This window comes from Electrophorus electricus, chromosome 15, assembly GCF_041902795.1.
Source record: "Electrophorus electricus isolate QZ-2024a chromosome 15, ASM4190279v1, whole genome shotgun sequence".
Classification (NCBI taxonomy): Eukaryota; Metazoa; Chordata; class Actinopteri; order Gymnotiformes; family Gymnotidae; genus Electrophorus; species Electrophorus electricus.
Window position 1 is genome coordinate 14530001 of NC_137511.1, and position 19303 is coordinate 14549303.

The 19303-nt window shown below is 41.0% G+C and overlaps 1 protein-coding gene and 1 long non-coding RNA gene across 2 annotated transcripts in view; one reads left to right on the forward strand and one right to left on the reverse strand.

Annotated features, from left to right (window-relative positions):
• Nucleotides 1-11633, forward strand: part of LOC118242438 (uncharacterized) — an 11738-nt gene extending 105 nt beyond the window's left edge. The window contains exons 1-2 of the long non-coding RNA XR_004776859.2: nucleotides 1-14; nucleotides 11193-11633. The exon at nucleotides 1-14 is cut by the window's left edge and continues 105 nt beyond it. This is a non-coding gene — a long non-coding RNA (uncharacterized LOC118242438). The remainder of the gene's footprint in view (nucleotides 15-11192) is intronic.
• Nucleotides 1-18223, reverse strand: part of aatkb (apoptosis-associated tyrosine kinase b) — a 39903-nt gene extending 21680 nt beyond the window's left edge. Inside the window, exons 1-2 of the mRNA XM_027013062.3 lie at nucleotides 17631-18223; nucleotides 1-3 (exon numbers count right to left, since the gene is read on the reverse strand). The exon at nucleotides 1-3 is cut by the window's left edge and continues 131 nt beyond it. Of these exons, the coding sequence (XP_026868863.2) occupies nucleotides 1-3; nucleotides 17631-17712 (85 nt within the window). The 5' untranslated portion in view covers nucleotides 17713-18223. The remainder of the gene's footprint in view (nucleotides 4-17630) is intronic.
• Between the last annotated feature and the right edge of the window lie 1080 nt (nucleotides 18224-19303).

A 19303-nucleotide genomic window follows, 5' to 3' on the forward strand; every position in this document is an offset into this window, starting at 1 on the left:
CATCTACGGGAGAGGTGCAGTATTATGTAAATAAATATGTGAGCTTTCATTTTATTTTTACATCAGACAAAGGACAAGGGAACATAAGGAAAATCAGAGCCCAGGGCTTCGGGTTGAGCCTGTAAATAGTGCAGCTTATTTAAGCACTGAGGCAGAAGACAGATACATCAATGTAGAATGTAGCAGTGGGGACTCTGCAGATTGACCTAAATGAACACTGCTTATTGCTGAGGCATGATTAGAACAGCCAATCTACCAAGCAGTGAATGCAAAACTGCACATTTACAAGAACTAGGGAGATAACATTAAAGAACATAAAGCATTAAAGACAAAATAAAATTCCCACAAAAAAGTATACATTTCATATTCTAACTGATTATCTTCAGTTAATGCTTGTAAATCACCTACTAGCCTCTAGCCTATTATTACAAGCTAACCTATTAACTTGTGAATCACCTGATTCATTATATGTAATTCCTTAAGTAATAATTTAAGTTAATTTAGGAAACAAATCTACTTTGGCTTGTGAAACACCATAATGAAAGCCAGGAGACTGTAAGCGGAGCATGGATGTCTGGAACTGTTCTCCTTCTTTGTCTGTGAGATGCTCCCATATGAATGATACCTTGTGCAAGATCAAGCTAGTTCAGTTCACTTCTGCATGCTTGCAATCTGTGCACCAGAGTTCAGCATCAATCCATTCTTGGTGTACCAATACTGCAGATTGTTTGGGATTTTGTTCCTTTTATTTTAAAAAATAGTGTTCTGACATTCCACAATAATCCCTTTATGATACAACTTAGACGTGACTTTGACAGTGCATTTTGCAACATCAGTCCAAACATTGCAAGACTTTATTTGACAGCACCAGTGTCTTATCACTAGAGAGATCTTATCGCTTTTATGTGTTTGTGTACGAGTGGTCTGATGTAAGGGTCCAACAATTACTGTAAAATCTGGCTGTAATTACATCCCGGGGCAGCAGGGGGCGGATTGCATGAATGATTAATAAGCTTTACAGCTCCCAAAAAAATGTACAGACACACATTAAGAGTGAGGAGCTGAAGGAAGGACTCGAGGATGCCGTGGCGTTTCCCTCCCAGCTGACTCGACGTTTGCTCTTTCCATGACGTCAGTGTTCGGTGCTCTTGATGCAGGGACAAACCTGTAAACCCTAAAACTCCTCTAGAGCCGCGCGTCTTGTGTGCATCGTGTGAATTTCCACAGCCGCCCTCGTCACCCCCACGAACCGCATTCATACCCCACGCCGGTGCCCTGAGAGGTCATTAAAAGTGATAAGTGAGTGCAAATGGCCTGTGTTATTAAAGTGTGGAAAAGGTCTCCCGTTGTGCTACAGAAGGAGTGGCCCACTGAAAGCCCTAAATATAGACCAGAGCGGCATTGAGTGCCTTGTTGCAAACCAACCACATTCACTGTACTCCAGTCTCAAACATGAACTCTGAACATTGTCTTAGGATTTCAATAACCCAGTTTTTATACTTTCATGCATACATAGTATTTGTGGGTATGTGTGGATGTGTGTGTGTTTGTATGTTGGTGTGTGTACAATATCAGGTTTTCACAAAACCAAGCGAGTGTTTTGAACAGAAAGCTTGGGTTGAGAACTTGGCTTTATGTGTTCCAGCTATATTTTTGCTCCAAATTCACAGCAACAACAGTTTCCTTGGAAACAGTTGGGATGGACATGGTGGCACATAAGATCTGCAGTAGGTTTCATATCTACACGCGGTCCTCTGCTGTCTCCATCTATCCATCCATCCATCCATCCATCCATCCATCCATCCATCCATCCATCCATCCATCTATCTATCCATTCATTCAACATAATTAGTTCCTGTAAGGATTAAAGAGAGCAAGACCTTGAAAATGCATGCCATGTTTTGTGTGTGTGTGTGTGTGTGTGTGTTTGTGTGTGTTTGTGTTTATGTGTGCTTGTGTATGTGTGTGTTTGTGTGTGTGTGTTTGTGTGTGTTTGTGTGTGCGTGTGTGTCTGTGTGTGTGTGTGTGTGTGTGTGTGTGTGTGTGTGTGTGTGTGTGTGTGTGTGTGTGTGTGTGTGTGTGTGCACATAGCAATAAGTGTCCATCTATATTTCAGCCACTCTGGTATAAGAAGGTTCAGGCTTATCCTGTCTGTATGTTTGCAGTCAGAAACTCAAACAACCTCCACAGCTCAGCTGAACTCAGTGTTGTTTAGGGATTCCAAGCAGTGAACAGGAAATACGGAATCGTCTTACAGTTAGACTACGTTCCACGCAGTGCAGACACCTCAGTAGGTCTAAAGGGGTCCCCACAGCCACTTTGCTGACTTTATGCAGTATAATGTAAACCACATCCAGCACATATAAAAAAGGTAGGCAGCAGCTACGCCCAACATAGTCGGGTTTCCCAGACAATTGCGATGCTAAGATGAAAATCTTTCTCACATGCTCTTTCTCATTACACCCACACAAGACAGGGTGTGGGCCCGATGACATTACTACACACACACACAAAACACACACAAAGTTGTGTAATCAGTGTTATTTAGTTTCATCTTAATGAAGCTCTCAAGGGGGCCGTGGGGAGGATTCGTACCTTATTGGTCTCCACACAAACTGGGCCACACCAAGGAGGGTGAGAGAGAGCACTCAGATGGATGGTGGTTCAGAAACAGAGTGAGAAGTTAGAAGAAGAAGAGATAAGGCACATGGGGCCTAAAAGAAGCGTGAATGGCTGGAATAAACAACACAAGAGCAGGAGAGGGCCTTTGCCTGCATGCAAGAGCGAGGACTAGCAGACAGGGCAGGAGCAACAGGAGAAGTTATGCAAAGAAGCAGAAACAATGTGTTACTACCCTCAGTGAAGTACTTCTACACGTTTGAATCATTATTTTTACATACAAAAGAGCACAGTGAGGTTGAAGCTAAAAGAAAAAAGACAAAAAAAAAAAATGTTGCATTTCAAATATGCTCCCCTCCAAAAAGGAAGAAATTGGTGCATTTGAATTAGTATAGAATGATGATATTCAGATACTAGTGTTATGTGAGTGTGTGTAGTAGTAGTAGTTGTAGTAGTAGTAGTAATCAATAAGGAATAATCAGTTGTAGTAATCAATAGACTTTCAGAACAGAACGTCTATCCTGCAGACAAAACAAAGCACTATGCTCAGAGAGAAGGCAGTCCCACAAACACAATTCAGTGCTCCTTCTGCTGGCTATTGCATCAAACGCATCCCTGATTTTTTGACGGTATCTTTTTGACAGCTCTCTGTGCAAGGTTTAAAATGTGTGGAGCTGAAGATGGAGGGGGTAGAATGAGGGATGAAAAACTCAGAACTCTCACTCAAACTAAAGTTCTAACAGGAGATACAGAAGCTTTCTAGATTGATGGGTTAACAGAGCAGGCTATTCAAACATAGGCTCAAATAAATTCAAAACAAGAGAGACAAAATGTGGAAAGCAAGACAGAAAGAAGGATGTGGTTGGAGGGTGTGCAGAGAGTTGGACTGCAACCAGCCACAGGCTGCATGGGGGCATGAAGGACTCCATACATACTCTCTCTTTCTCTCTCCATCACCCCCCCCCTCATCATTCTCCCTCTCTCTCTCTCTCTCTCCCCCTTCTATCGCTCTCCCTCTCGTTCTTTCTCTCTCTCTTTCTTCCACTCTTCCATTGCTTGGACTGAAACCAGAGATAAACAGAATCCTCGAACACATGACAGCTACGCAAAGGTCTTAACCAGGGCCAGGCCACCACACTCTCCTCCAGATATCTGTCCTATTAATGTGTGCGATTAAAAATACATTTGTACTTTCAGTATTTGCTGTTCACACAGTCACCCTGTAGCATAAAAACCGAGTCTCACATCGTTGATCCGTTTTTCAGTTTGCTGAACATTTGCAATGTGAACAAACCGGATCCATCTGTGTCTTCGTGTGTTCCAGCCACACACAGTACCTGATTTCACACATCTGCTTTCTTTCTGGAAAAGTTCATCAAAGCGAAAGACTGAAACAAAGTACTAACATGAATACTAACTGACCGGTCAATATGATTCGGGCTGGGCAGGTTCTTGCAAACGGCATTGAGAGGAGAAGATGGAGCCAGTAGCCCTACAAGCAGAAGTGCCCATTAGCCTGATCATATGCTGCTGTGCAGAGTACCTGTGTACCTTTATAAAGTACCTGTGAATGGTGCGGCTTACTCTAAAAAGACTGCTGTGAACGTGCCCTTTGTCACGCTGCGAGTAAAAACCTATTTACAAGCATCAAACAGAATTCAACTGGGAGCTGATAACGATTTTTTTGTTCCTGCTCTGCCTCGGTCTGTACAGCAGATGCCTGGTTACTTTTAGAATTGGCAGTACTGTGCCTTGTTGCCATAGTGAGACAAAAAAAATCTTATCCAAGGAGGTTGGTGGGTACTTTTTACAACCCCTCCTATAGAACCACGCCCGTGCACATGTAGGTTACACACTTCCATGCGCGTATACACACACATAGGCTAAATGCTTTCACACAAGTACACACACCTAGGATTTTACTGTCTGCTCTACTTATATTGGCAATTCACATGTCTTGTCCAGTGCTGCTTCTTTATGCTTTTTGTTAATGCTAGCTTTGCTATTAATATTAAGGAATATGCAGCAAAGCTGTTCTACGATATTGTTCATGTAAAACTTAAATCAGTGTAATTGTTAGTTTAGTGGTGTAGGTAGCACAACTATGGGTTAATCACATCCAAGTACACCAATTAGCTCATTTGTGTTATTTCTTATTTCTGAACTCAACAGCTGCTGCACTAGCTGCTCACCCCCGTCTCAACTAATCAACACAGAGCCACCGTACAACAGGCTAGAGCAATCTTAACTCTCTCCACTGAATATAAGGTTTATACCCAAATATTTCATGTAATATCAATAACATATATATATATATATATATATATATATATATATATATATATATATATATATATATATATATATATATATATATATATTTTATTTTATTTTATTTTTTTATTTCTGTCCCATTCTTGCACAAGTTGGCATACTGTTGTCATTTGAGGAAAGAGTGCAGAGTGTCCAGTGTATGAAGACCTCTGCACTGGTTGAACTGATGTGTCGTGTGCATGATGGGCTAACCTGTTTAATGTAGCCTCTGTGTCTGAGAGCCAGGATCTCTGATTCAGACCCATAAAAGGAAGGAACAAGAAGAAAGTGGGAGGAACGGCTTTGAAGCATATACATGTGGGGATGACTGCATACACACACATTTGTACACAAACATATACACATGCAATCATTCACATGAACAATGGATAGGGGTGTGTGTGTGTGTGTGTGTGTGTCTGTGTGTGTGTGTGTGTGTGTGTGTGTGTGTGTGTGTGTGTGTGTGTGTGTGTCTGTCTCTCACCAGTATGGGACTATCAGTTATAGTAAGTCCGAACCATAGTAATTGTGTCTATTAGATTCTGCACCTGCTGTTCCTTGACACCCTGCTGCACACAGATGAACTCTGTCAGATCTAACAGTTACATGGACATACAGTGGGGGGAGAAGTCATTTTGCAGTTACTGAAACAAGGATTATATAATTCCCCAGAAATCTTGTACATCCCCTGAGAGACTAGAATGTTCTTACAGCACATCTGAAATACCATTCCACCTGTTCTTTTGCTCGGCAGTGTTGCTTTGTAATAATAATGTTCTCCCTAGCACGATGTTCCCATCGTTTATTGCCGAATTGTCCTTGCTTCCTGGGGAGTTTGTAGATCTGATAATCTCACACCTTTTTGTGACAGAAAAAAACAAAGCAAATCCTCAGAGATTATGCATACTGAGCCAGTTTGGGAACCTCAGGTTATGGTGAAGATTTTGCATTTTTCTCTTTTATTGCAGTAAAAAAAAAAAGAAAAGAAAAAAAAAAGATTCTCTGAAACAGCAAATCTCATGGCAGGCTTTCATCCCAATTTTCAAAATTCTTCACGTCTTTAATGACACATCAAAAGTAAATGGTGCATTTTCACTGAATTATCAAGTTAAACAGAGCATGTGTGTGTGGTTCACATTGACATTGTGCTGTGTATACAATTTCTGTGTGTTTTTTATACCTGTCTTGGTCATACCCAATACATTATTTTTCATCAAAGGTGATTTATGAATCTGGAGAAGCTGTGTGTGTGTGTGTGTGTGTGTGTGTGTGTGTGTGTGTGTGTGTGTGTGTGTGTGTGTGTGTTCATTTAGTTTTTTGAATGCATTGTTGCTTTAGAACATTTAATCATGAACCACTACAGAAACCAGTCTCTAACCACAGATGACCCTTACTTGATATCTGTCTTACCCTTCTGTCTGTGTGAAAAAGAGAGTGAGAGAAGGAGAGAGAGAAATGGAAAGGGAGGAAAAGACTATTGATTAAAAAGGACTGACATTTTTAAAGGTACTTTACCAGAATCAAATTCTTTCTATAAGTATGATATCTCTGTTCAGAACACTGTTCATAACAATTTTACCATTGAACATGACAGTCAAGAGTATTCATTTTCTAGACACCATATCAATAGAATTGATTCAACTTTGTCTGCAACCTTGCATGTTAAGTGGCCATATAAAAATTGTTTTTTCATGCCATACGTGTTTGTGCCATATCCCGTAAGAGCAAACCTTGCTGTGGTCAGTTACTCTGCATCTGGCACATGTGCAGTAAGGATGATGATTTTGGGGTGGGGTTACCACAGACATTAGCTCAATTCAGCTCTAACAAAGGCCCATATTCTAAATCATCTACCAACTCAAACCATAACAGCACAAATGCATTATACTGTATCACATACATACCCATCAGCCTCCACTTTAAGATTATTTTTAAAAACACTGGTATGTATTACCTGACATCGGGAACAAAAGTGTTTTATTTTTTTTCTGTTTTCCCCTTGTTTGTTCATTCTTATGCCAAATATGTGCATGAAATATTAATACATGTGGCTGATATGTCACAGGGAATAGTTCACTCCGTCACTTTTTATCTATGAAGAGATCACACCTGCTGCAGAACTAGAAAAGCAACACATTCTTCAGTCATACCACTGGTAAAGAATACAAGATGATGCACTGTATTACATGTAGTTCCTCTCGTGTTATTAAGATTCTATCATGCCCTTGTGGTCTACAACATGTTGGGAAGTCTACCACCAATTAAGAACATGTATCAGAACACAGAAGCTCTATTTACAAAATGTTTGTCACGTTTTTATTCTCACTATGTGCATTTGTGCTGGACATCATGTTTTTTTCTCTTTTTTTGGTGTGCAAAGCATTCCATTGATTTCACCATGCAAAGCTGCTTGCTGACCTACACATCCAAGTCTGCATCTTCTAAAGCAACTGTAACATTTGAGAATTCACATTCACATAATACTGGAGTGGAGCAGCTCTCTACTAGCCATGCCATGGGTGAAACGGTCAACAGGAAGCATGTTGCAAGAGCTAAGCAGGTTTAGTAGTGTTTAGAAAGGTCACAGCACTCAGACTGCACAGCATGAATCAGAGCCAAACACCCATGTTTGTTGTCAGGGTCCAGAGTGGCTCTTGCTGTGCTTGTTATTCATCCCAGCTGGACATGTTCATTCTTGAGTTTCCTACATAGTAGAGACCAGGGCCTGCAGAGTCATAGTGCTCTGATAACCAGTGCTTGTCCAGCGCACTCAAACAAAGACTTCATATTATGCTAAATAGTTCGAATCGGATGAATGAGGCGGAGACGTTAAAGTGTGCAGGCCTAGTCCACCTCGGACATTGAAACACAGTCTTATGGTTTCAGTGGTTGTTGTATCCTTTTGAAGAAAGAATGCACGTTCAGGGGCTATCATTCTGGACTCTTCCTATCTCTGTGTCAATGTTTTCTGTGTTGGTAAACAACAGAACTGCAGTTGCATCTCCAAAGCAGTAAATCTTTGTGTCTATATAAAAATTTACATATGTATGTGACTGCATTTGGCCTTATATTGATAGAACTCAGTGTCAGGTCAGTGAGTGATGATTAAGATAATGATGATTAAGTCTTCCACTGGGCTCTGGGCACCTCCAGGTCTCTCAGGCTCAGCCCTAACTTCTGTTCTCTGCTCTTTACTGCAATAAAGACAAATGAAGAGACCCAGCTTATTACTCCACACAAAAATACACATACCCATACATATATATATATATATATATATATCAGACTTTGGGAAACTACTTTATAAAGTCTAATTTAGGACAGCGTGTTAACATGAAATGTCGAAGGCAGGAACAGCATGTCTATTCACTCCAGCCATCTACTTGCTGTGTATATATGTTTTATGCTTTTCTGATTAGCTGAGATTTTCCCAGACAGAAGTTCTAAATCAATAGGAAAAGAGCCGGAGTGGAGCCGGAGTGGAGCCGTTGTCCACCATTTCACCTGCCTGCGTTTTTCTGTCCATGTTCTTTCCCTTTTTGCCTGCCTCTGTTTCCATCTCCCTGAGCAGAGGGGAGAATATGGCCGAGGAGCTGAAGTATCCCTGCCTCCTTTTCATTATACTATCATCATCATCATCATCATTCACACACTGTTTAACATGCAACCGCATAAACACACTCACTGATTTCAAACAATTCAAATATGTATCAACAGGCATGTATTACACACACCACGTACATACAATCCATAAATACAATCCATACAATCCATACAATACTGCACACACAGCCTCCCCTGCCCCGCTCCATTACATAACCTTCCAGGAAGGGGGAACGAGTTAACACATTTCTTTGCCTCTCCTGTACTGCATCTGGGTTGGCTGGCCTCTCTGTCTGAGAGCCTCCTTGCACCATGACAAAGGGAACACACACATTAAAAATGCATTACATGACCCAATGGAAGAGGAAAACAGAGCTGAGAGGTCAGGACTCTGAGTCCTGCCGCCTCTCTCAAATGTACAAAGAAAGGTTGAATTCAGGAGGGTGGAGAGACAGAGAAGGGATATTACAATGAAGTGAAGAAGGTTAGAACAGGATCAGCTAAGAGCGCAGTTCCTAACTAACTCATGTCATTTAAGAAGTCGGAGCATTAAGCAAACATTTCTCTAGAGCCGTACCTTTACTATAGCTTTCTGTTCTGGTGCGAGTTAACTTTTGTGTTCCGTCAGTATTAAGGTGGCACATTGTTAGTGAATGTTGTCTCTCCCACCTCAGATCTCTTGGCTTCAGCAGAGCTCTTGGCTTTGAGAGGTGTTAACGTGTGGCCTGTTTTGAGTGTTCTGTTAGCGTGTAACTGATTCTGAACAGCACAGACTTTACGTCCACTCCCTCTGCTCTAGATTTCTAGATTTTCTAGATGGATAGTAAGGAACAGTTCCTCCAGTGCCCTGCTTAAAGAGCACTGATAATAGAATTTTAATAGAATACCATAGACATACTGGTGAATGGCAGGCCCAAGTATTTACTCAAACTGACCCGCCTGCCCTATCAATGCCATTCTATGGAGTCAGCTCTGTTGCCATGGTTATTGATGAGAGCTAGGTGATTATGCGTGTGGAGTCAGGCATTTCAGTTTGAACACAGTGGGCCATGGTTACAAGTAGGAGTTGCCATGGAGACATAAAATATAATTTTTTTTTTGTAATATATGGCATTAATTTAAGAACATGCCTCACACCGCTGAAGGTCAGGGCTGGTCAAACATTGGACAGTCAATTAGTATTCTCTGGATCAACACCAGAAAAAAGCACTTAATCATATCTGCATGAGAGAGCGGAGACTGGTTTATGTAACAGTTTCAGTTCCATGGAACACATATAGTGTGTCTAAAGACCCATCTATTTTTGAAATATTTAAATGACCACTGACTGCTCCTATGTTGACTAACTGAAACTAGTTCTTATTGTAGGGTATCATTCATTACACTTATGCTGACTAACAAACTCTAGTACCTTCTAGTACTCTAGTTTGTTGCAATTATCATTATCGTTATGTATGTTGTACTTCTAGACATCTAGTACTGATCCCAACAGTATTCATTGGTATATTGGACTCTAACCTACTAAGATTAAATGACAAAGCACTTTTGTAAGTCACTCTGGATCAGAGCGTCTGCTAAATGCCATAAATGTGTGTGTGTGTTTTCTCTCCTACTGAGTGTCCGTTGCAGTTATCTGGGACGTGTCTGTTCTGGTTGTGTCTGTGTTGTATGTTTATGTGTGTAGGATTGCAAGAGCATATTGATAAAGACCAATAATCCAGGAAGCTAGACATGTAGAGGAGGGTTCGGGGGGTGGGTTCCCTGGGCTCTAAAAGCTCTAAAATCAAATGTACCCAATTTTCTACCTACCCCTAGTATAGTTAATGCATGTTGATGTTTCTGTTTTTAGTTTTATACTGGAACTATGAGTCTAATATAGCTAGCGATTACCGGAAGCCATTTCAACTGTAAGTCACATCAAATATAAAAATTCACAAATATTTGTATTTACACATTTGACATCAAGGTGGAACTATTAACAGCATAATTTACAGCTTTCAAGCAGATAGCTGCACCCATAACTTCAGCATTCAGCACAACACAGGATTCAGCTATTCAGTGTAGTTTAGTGTAGTTCAGTGTAGTTTAGTGTAGTTCATTGTAGGGTAGTTCAGTGTGAAGCAAGTGTTTGAAGACTGAGGCATGTATTTTTAGAAAATAAATGTTGGTGAAATACCTTTCAATTACACTTTATTAGTCTAAGAACTCCAGCTATAATATATGTAATCTGTAAAAACAACCAAAATTACTTTTGCCATGTTATCTTTCCAACCATGTGATGTCATGTTTAGGCTTTGTCTTATGCAGAGACAGCCTGCTAAGCACATTCTGCAAACCTACACATGTGCACACAAACAAGGCGGTATACACATGAAGCACAGGGATTGTAACTCTTTTAAACATCTCTAAATTACCTGCCAATGTATGAGTCAGAAGCGTGAATCCAGCTGCATATCAAAGATTCATTTATTTGTCTTATATGATCAAGATGCTGATTTGCCTGCCTATCTTCCTCATTTCTGTAAGGACAACTAATCAGGCTTGGATTACATTGAGTAACAGACATGAGTATTATGACATCAGTATTATGACATCAGATACAATGTGATAATGTCATGGTGCCTCCTGGTCTTGCCTATTTGAACTCTATTTCCCAGAATTCTCCAGTCAGCCGGATGGAAAGCCTCCCACCTAGTTCCACCTATCAAGCGTCTCATTGGTGATCCACTTCTCCTGAGTACTAATTAGTTCCACCTGTTCCTTATTACCCTTATGTTGAAATACCTGTCCTTTGTGTATAGCAATACCTCATTGTGAGGTATTGCTATGACTATGTGTATGCATACTGAGCTGTTTTTCTGTTCTGTTTGCTCTCTGGTTTTGACCCTGCTTGTTTTGGGGATTTCTGTTTGTTGGATCTTCCCCTCTGTTTCATTGTTAATCTACTGCCAGCACAATTCTGAACTTTGCTTACTTCTGTTTATGTTGTGAAACACCCTTTTGCCATTGTTTGCTCTGTTCTGGTTTTGATCCCTGCCTGTTTACTGTTTATGCCTCTGGATTGCCCCAATATCAGTAAAGATTTACCATCTATTTCAGTCCATGAGTATCTGTGTATTTCTGTCTTGTCACTGATGAACATCTGCAAATAAGCATCTGTGATCACAACTATGCTACTGTTGCCTTGCACCTTTTTGTCCCACACCTACACACACACGCACACACACACGAATGTCAACTCTGCTGACACTGTCCCTGCTAAATGCCTAGTCACACCACCTAGTTCCTATCTTTCTCTTTCTCTCTTCACACACACACTCTTTAACCTTAACTCTCAGCCATGAACATCCAGTTAGTTTCAGTTTGCAGTTGACTTTTATTTGTGAAAGTAAGAGAGGGAAAAAGAGGTAAATAGGCAGACAGACAGAATTAACCTTATATATATATTAGGGAGAGAGAGAGAGAGAATGAACAAGAGGGGGGTTACAACTGTAGTAAAGTACACAGAGTTTCCAGAGACACAGAATGTTTCAGACAGAGGTCCTTCATCAGCTGTGCAAGTGGACCTCTGTCAGAAACATTGTGTGTCTCTGGAAACTCTGTGTACTTTACTACAATTTTAATATCTCTCTTACTACAGTACACTGTAGTGTGTGTGTGTGTGTGTGTGTGTGTGTATATATATATATATATATATATATATATATATATATAGTCTATCCTGATCTACTCATTCAACACCTTCTGCAGCTTTGCAACAAATGCTCAAGATATAATCAGTGCTGTAAAAAAATGTTTGTGGTGTATTTTACCAAAATTATGACACTAAGCCTACTTTGTATTTGCCAATAACTAATATTTCTAAAGAATCAAAAGGTCTGCTCAATACATCTAGGCTTGAACTAATTCAGTTTAACACATGCATTAAATCTAATGATTCTCATAATGTTTTTATGAATCAAGGTTTCTTAGATGCTGATGACGGAGCTATCCATGGTGCTGAAAGTGAAGCACATCTGTGGCAAAGGGAAAGGGTGAATCCCTATTGCACAGGCAATGCCAGAGACTATTCACATTATTCCTGGCTTACCATCACAGCCAGATGGCAGGCAATAAAGACCTGAAACAGGCCAGTGCTCTGAATTATGTATTTGAGCAGATTTAGTGTTTGAGACAGCCATTATACCTCAAGCCAAACTCCCTGTGTCTTTCCAATCTGCTCTCTCAGCATTCTGTTCAGCCCTTTGTGAGTGTCTGAGTGTGTGTGTGTAATTTCACTGTGTAAGCCCTCTGTTTTCTTACTCACTATAGCATTGCTAGGACCAATAGAAGACAAATTTTGAGAGACAGAGAGAGTAAAAGAAGGAGACATGTCCAGTCATATCCAGTAGGAAGACAAAAGACAACATTTACTATGAGAAAAGTGCAGCCCTAAAGCTATGACTCAGGCAGCTGCTGTCTCAGTTGTTTGTTTGGGGTTCCCTGAGAATGTAACTGACCATGTTTTGATAGCAAATTGGCTTATCTAGGCTACCAGGCTATCCCCAGCCTCTGTCCCATAGCCAGCCATGTCCCTGTACTGTTTGATGGTAGCATCAAGAATTAGCATTAGCATTAGCCCAGAGGTGCAACAGCAAAAAAGATTGCCATTGGGAGAGGCAGGTGCCAGAAGGGAATTCAAAGCGGGACTTCGTACTTACACCTATTGGACAACTTTGACATTTCCCTTATGTTTGGCATCTCGTGTAGTAAGAGATGCTGTTTTGACCAATGCCCCCCCCCCCCTTAATTTTGCCCTCCCATATCAGACATGCCCACTCACAAAATAGCAGAGAACTTTGAGAGACTCTGACTAAGGTGTGAAGTCATATCTGCTGCATGAGTCAAATTATGTTGACAAGTTGTTTTTGTATCATGGTTGAAAGCAAGATAACCAGCGACATGTCTAGAATGGATCTGCATGTATGTCTCTGGCTCACAGTAGCAGTTACTCCATCTACTGGCAAATGTCAAATGGCAAATGTCTCTCTTTGCACCCCCTGTGCACAGTGAAAAAGCTCTTCCTGGATAGCAGTTATTAGATACACAGGCACACACACACACACACACACACACACACACACACACACACACACAGGTACACTAGAATAGCCTGGCCATTTCATTCAGTTCATATTTACAAAAGGCTGCTGTGCTTGATTTGCTTAGACTGAATAAATAAACTTTATCAACAGGAAGAGACTCAACTTTATAGAGGCAGAAGACACAAACCATCATGATGCCACTTACTCAGTTACGGTTTCAATAGCAAAAAACAGGGGTTTGTTGGATAAAATATGCAGTTGATGTTTTAATTGACACAAATAAGCTACTAAAAGATTTATAATATTACAGACATGTTGGCAGACAGAGGGAGAGGGTGTTTTCCTCTAGATGCACTCTTCCTGCTTTCAGAATCAATTATCTTCCACTTCTGCACACTCCCATACTCTCTCACTATGTACACACACTTACACACAGACACAAACATAAAATAGTTCTTCAGTAGGTGCGACCGAGGGATACTCAAGCCTGTAGAACAGTAGCATTTGAAAGAAGATGAAAGCATCGAAACAAACAAAGCTGACTCATTTGCTGGAGTGGATGAGCCTTGGAAAATCAGAGGACTGGCACATTGCTGAAAAGCAGAAAAGCCTATATGAATGATACGGTTAAGCGAAAAGGTTCTCGATCAAACCATGCACGTTGAGAGAAAGTCCACCCTAACAGTTGTATTTGCAGTGCTGTGTGGTTTAAAAGCACATTTGTTACCTGAAGTGAAATTCATCACAATTACAGTGAAATCTGGGGGGGGGGGGAGAAGGTATGCTTATCGCATGTTTGCCACTCAACAAACCTAGACAGATCATACTGCCACATCCTAAAATGTAACCTGATCTACATTGTTTACAAGTAAGCCAGCACTCTGTCTCTTCCCTTTTATCTCATACGCATACAGATATGCAGCATTTATGCTAGTTTTAACCCACACATCAGTGCCCTTTCAACTGCCACACAGTTCCCAGATTAGCCCTATCGCACAGCACTTTCCTGGACGTATGCAGTGTACCTTGTTCCAGTTCCAGCAGGGCTGCAGCTTCTCTTTTCTTTTATCTTGCCCTGATGTGTCTTCTATATATGATGTAGTGTCGCTCCCTTTCTGATTAAAGCCTCAGAACGGTTAGTTCTTTGCTGAAGAGGACACTCTACTCTTCTCTTACCCAACACTGATCCAAGGTCAATGCAACACTGCATCCAGAAGAAGATGGTACAACTGAGTGATGTAAATCTTCAAATCATTATATCCCAGACGTGTACCACATAAATGATGTGCTGATTACAGGAATAGTTTAAGTTCCACTCCAGTTTAAGCCCACAGGTCCAGGAAGCCTGCAGCGACGGCTGTCTGAGTAAATACCCGGTGAGGAATCTGAGATGGGACGGATGCCAAGTCTGCTGGTACGTACCCATCAGCCCTTTCTGCTGCACGGTGATGTCATGAGTATTATCTTCAGCTGTCCACATTCTACTGAAGGAACAATATGTAATATCTCGCTCTCTCTCTCTCTCTCTCGGTAATCACAGGATCTCTGACTCACGCGCTCTCTCATGCACGCACACACACACTGAAACATACCCAACCACCTCTCTCTCTTTTTTCTCTCTGCCTCGCTCTATAATCATAATATATCTGACTTTTTTCCTGTCTCTGCCACACACCCCCAGCTGAACAAATTCAATTTAAATTTATAGCATTTAGCTGACACGTTTATCCAAAGCAACTTACAATTATACAATTGAATACAACTTGAGCAATTAAGAGTTAAGGGTCTTGCTCAGGGGCCCGACAGTGGTGGGGCTTAAACTGGAAACCTTCAGATTAATAGTTGAGTACCTTAACTACTGAGCTACCGCTGCCAAATTCCATTTTTCCATCTTTCATTATACGAAAATCATCAAAGAACTGATACCATGTATAAATAGTAGAAAATTGTTTGTAGAAAGTTCTAAATTGTATATATTTAATTGTATTACTACACCACACCTATTTGGTTTAGTTGCTCCTTTCTAGTCAGATGTTCTGAAAATGTCACTAATTTTGCTGCCCGTTAAAACTGGCTGATATGCGAATCATTTTCTATGCTTTGACTCAACAGAGTGCCTCATTGGCTCAACTGCATAAGCAGGTTCATGTCATGGCTTAACGGCATTGCCCATGAGCACTGCCATTGAGCCCTTGAATAGGACCCTTACCCCAAAACTACTGTCAAGTTGCTGTGTCCCAGAGTCCTGCACCCCGAGTCCCCGGCACAGTGACTCAGAGTACAAGCGTAAAGTTACCAGTGCCATACCAAGGATGGAAAAATAATATGTATAAGACATGCAGGTGACTGATATTTGATAATATTCCATATATTCCTTAGCTACTAAGCTCAATGGCTTTATCCAAGTTCCAAGAGAGGAATTGCACCTTAAAAACAAAAGCCAGAAATCAAAGAATAATTAGTCTGACAGCAGTGACAAAACAAGAAGACGTGGTCGCTGTTCTAAATAAATGTAAAACTGAGACTGTTCAAAGACACTGTGCCACTCCCAGATCCTCCTAGAAACCAGCAGGGCCCTGCGGCTATGTCCTGTCTTTTCCTGTCTCCTCCCTCAGACCCGAGCCTCATCCCAACTGTCAATCAACCCAATTAAAAGCAGTGTCACAATGAGCCAGTGGGATTTGCCCTGAGCTCTCACAGATCATAGCTATAACTGGCAAAGCATATAAAAGGACCCCATGGCTCACCCCGGTATATGCAGTCTGCAGGGGTGCATGCTAAAATTATTCACTATCACTTCTGGCTGCTTCAGATCATCACAGGCGCATATCAACTGGGGCCGGAACAGCAGAGCCAAGAAACGGTAAGGTGTCTGCAGGGTGTAATGGAGTTCCGCTATGCAGAAGCACAGAGCGTGTCTGGCAAATGTCTGCTACATGGCTGCCTTTCCTCATGAGATGACTTTCGATCAAGGCTTGCAAGACCCTGGTCACCATAGAGAACCACTTATAGAAGAATCAGGCACAGAGTTGCACAGTGAACTAGGTCAGAGAGGAATAATCACCATTGCTAACCAGATGAAAGGTGACTCCCTGATACAGGTGAGGGGAATAGATGTTCGAGATTAAAAATGCTTTTCAGGCAATAATAAAGATTTGTAATCTGGGAGTGAGTAAGGTGAAACTAAGAAGCAAGCATATCAGGCTCAAGATAGAGATTAATATTAACATTTCCTGATTTTTATGAATTGAAAAATAACTGGTCAAATGCACATGCAGAGATAACGTTTAAGTATTGTGGAGTAGTAGAATACCACTGATTGCTCAGGGTCTAGCATCGGTTGCTACATATTCCACACTTCTACCAAGGTTTTAGTATTCGTCATGTGTTAGTCATTGCCATCTACATTTAATTAATTCTCCTTACTCACACCATCCAAGAGGCTAAAGGGACTTCTCTAATTACAGATGACCATTCATACCAAGCCACCAAGACACTAATCTCAACCCCCTCAACCTCCCACCTCCGTATCACTGAAGTCTCGAAACGAGATTTACTCGAGATTGCGAACTTATAAGGTCAAGGGAAATAGTAGATATGCCTAAAACATATTTAAATCCTAGATTGTCTGTAGTTCTTGCTTATATTAGTCTCCCTTTCCCTCTTAAAACAGACATTTAAAACATACAGAACTAGATCAAACGTGGAAAGGTACAGACTGTGGCATAAACACGCTTTGAAAACGGTACTGTGCCGAATACAAACAGCATCCTTGTAAATACCTGCAGCTCAAAAGAGTTTGTTACTCGCAAATTCGTGCAAATGAAGCTTATTATATGAAGTATATTGTACCGATAGGAAGATGTGCGAAAAAAGAAGCTTTTATCAAAAAGTCCACGTGTTGTGCACGTCACAAAATGTGCGGCATGTGTTGTATTTTTATTGGGGATAAATGAACCAGAGCCTTACAGGCAAAAGAAATACATGTAAAGAATAATAAAATAAACCCACCTGAATCAAAATGTGAGCTCAATGCGAAGCTGGGGTTGAAATACGACGCAGACATGATCGTTAGCACTAAAGCAGCGGACATCCTGTTAAACCTGAAGATACTGGTAGGTTTTGCATTAAAACGTACAATCGTTGTTTGGCGGATAAATCAGTATTGTCTCTGACAGAGTGTTATTTTCTCGCCTGAAAAACGGCTCTTGTTAGCTCAGCATTCGCCTACATTTTATAAGGATTGAAAACGAAACAGATAATTCCACCAGTTCCACAGTCATGTTAATCTTAGTCAGCGTCAGCCGTTGGCATTTTCTTCTAATATTCCATCATTCATTCCTGCGGAGGTTGGATTGTCGTTGCGGAGGCACCAGCGAGCAGCTCAGTTGCCCCTGGTACATGTTCACGAATATCTGTCCTCTTTATTCGCTGCACCAAACGACGCGCAAGTCCGATGGACCATTCCTTCGAAAGCCAGATACACGAACAACAGAAAACATGTCAAAACGCGAGACTGCCCAATAATTCTACCTGGCTGTAGTTTCACAGCGAATTTGGCGGGAGCTGTCCAGTGCTGAAACAAAGCGCCATCTTGCTCGCTGTTACTCCAGAGTCCCAGAGTGTATGCTGTTCCGTTTCGCTCAACGCTGCGCTGGAATCTGATGGGGGAGGGGATGCGCCAGAAAAGACTACTGAAAAAAATGGTTTTAAGTTGGGAATGACGCTAACACTTCATGCGCCAACAAGTCAGAGAGAACGTACAAAATGCGCAAAATATTGGTCTTCATATTAATTTTCATGCGTACTGTACATGCACAGACGTAATGACACTTCATTTTTAATACTGAATATATGTTAAATAGATGCAACCCCATAGGGCATGATTAAAGGTTGAATTAGTACATAATGAAATGGTGTATTTGGTTCACATTTTAAGGCGCATTCACAGGCGCTTCATAAACCAGACGCATGTTAACTACGTCTAGTATCGTTTACACAATATAATAATATATATTGTGAAAGGTTTTGTGCAATTGACTAGCTTTTGTGGACTGTAGGAATGCTCCTGTCAAGATGGAACAAAAGCCACTACAACATCATAAAAAGCACATCATAAGATTATAGTAGTCTCTCAGCTCAAGGACTGCCTCCCAAAACTGCTTCACAGTATTCTCTGATGGCCCATATACTACTGCTTCTTTCATTGTCAACGTATCCATGTTATTTGTGAGGGGTGAATAGGATGCTTTCAGCAATGTTATTTTGTCCATTTTTAGTAATGTTCCGATCCCAGCTATTGTTTTGCTGAGCCGCTCTGCATTAGTGTGTGTTATTGTGTCTGCCATCCCATTGCTGCTCCAAACTGGTAGTTTGCACCTGCTGTACCTGACTGGCTGAATCCCATCCCCCAGTTCCTATAAAATATATGCAAAATTCTTTAGCCTACAGACTGCTTTGCTGCTTCCAGTCGAATCATCTATTTTTGGTCTGCATCATATATTTGTGACTTTGGATTTCTGTAAGTATGCCCGACCCCTTTGCCTGTTTTTGAATTCGCCTTTTGCCTCAGACATTTGGAATTGTTTTACTTGAATACATTCACCTCTTTAAGTAGTGCACACTGCAGGAAGTTGGAGTATAGAGCTTGACCCCATATGCGTTCGCCCTTTTTTCCTGTTTCA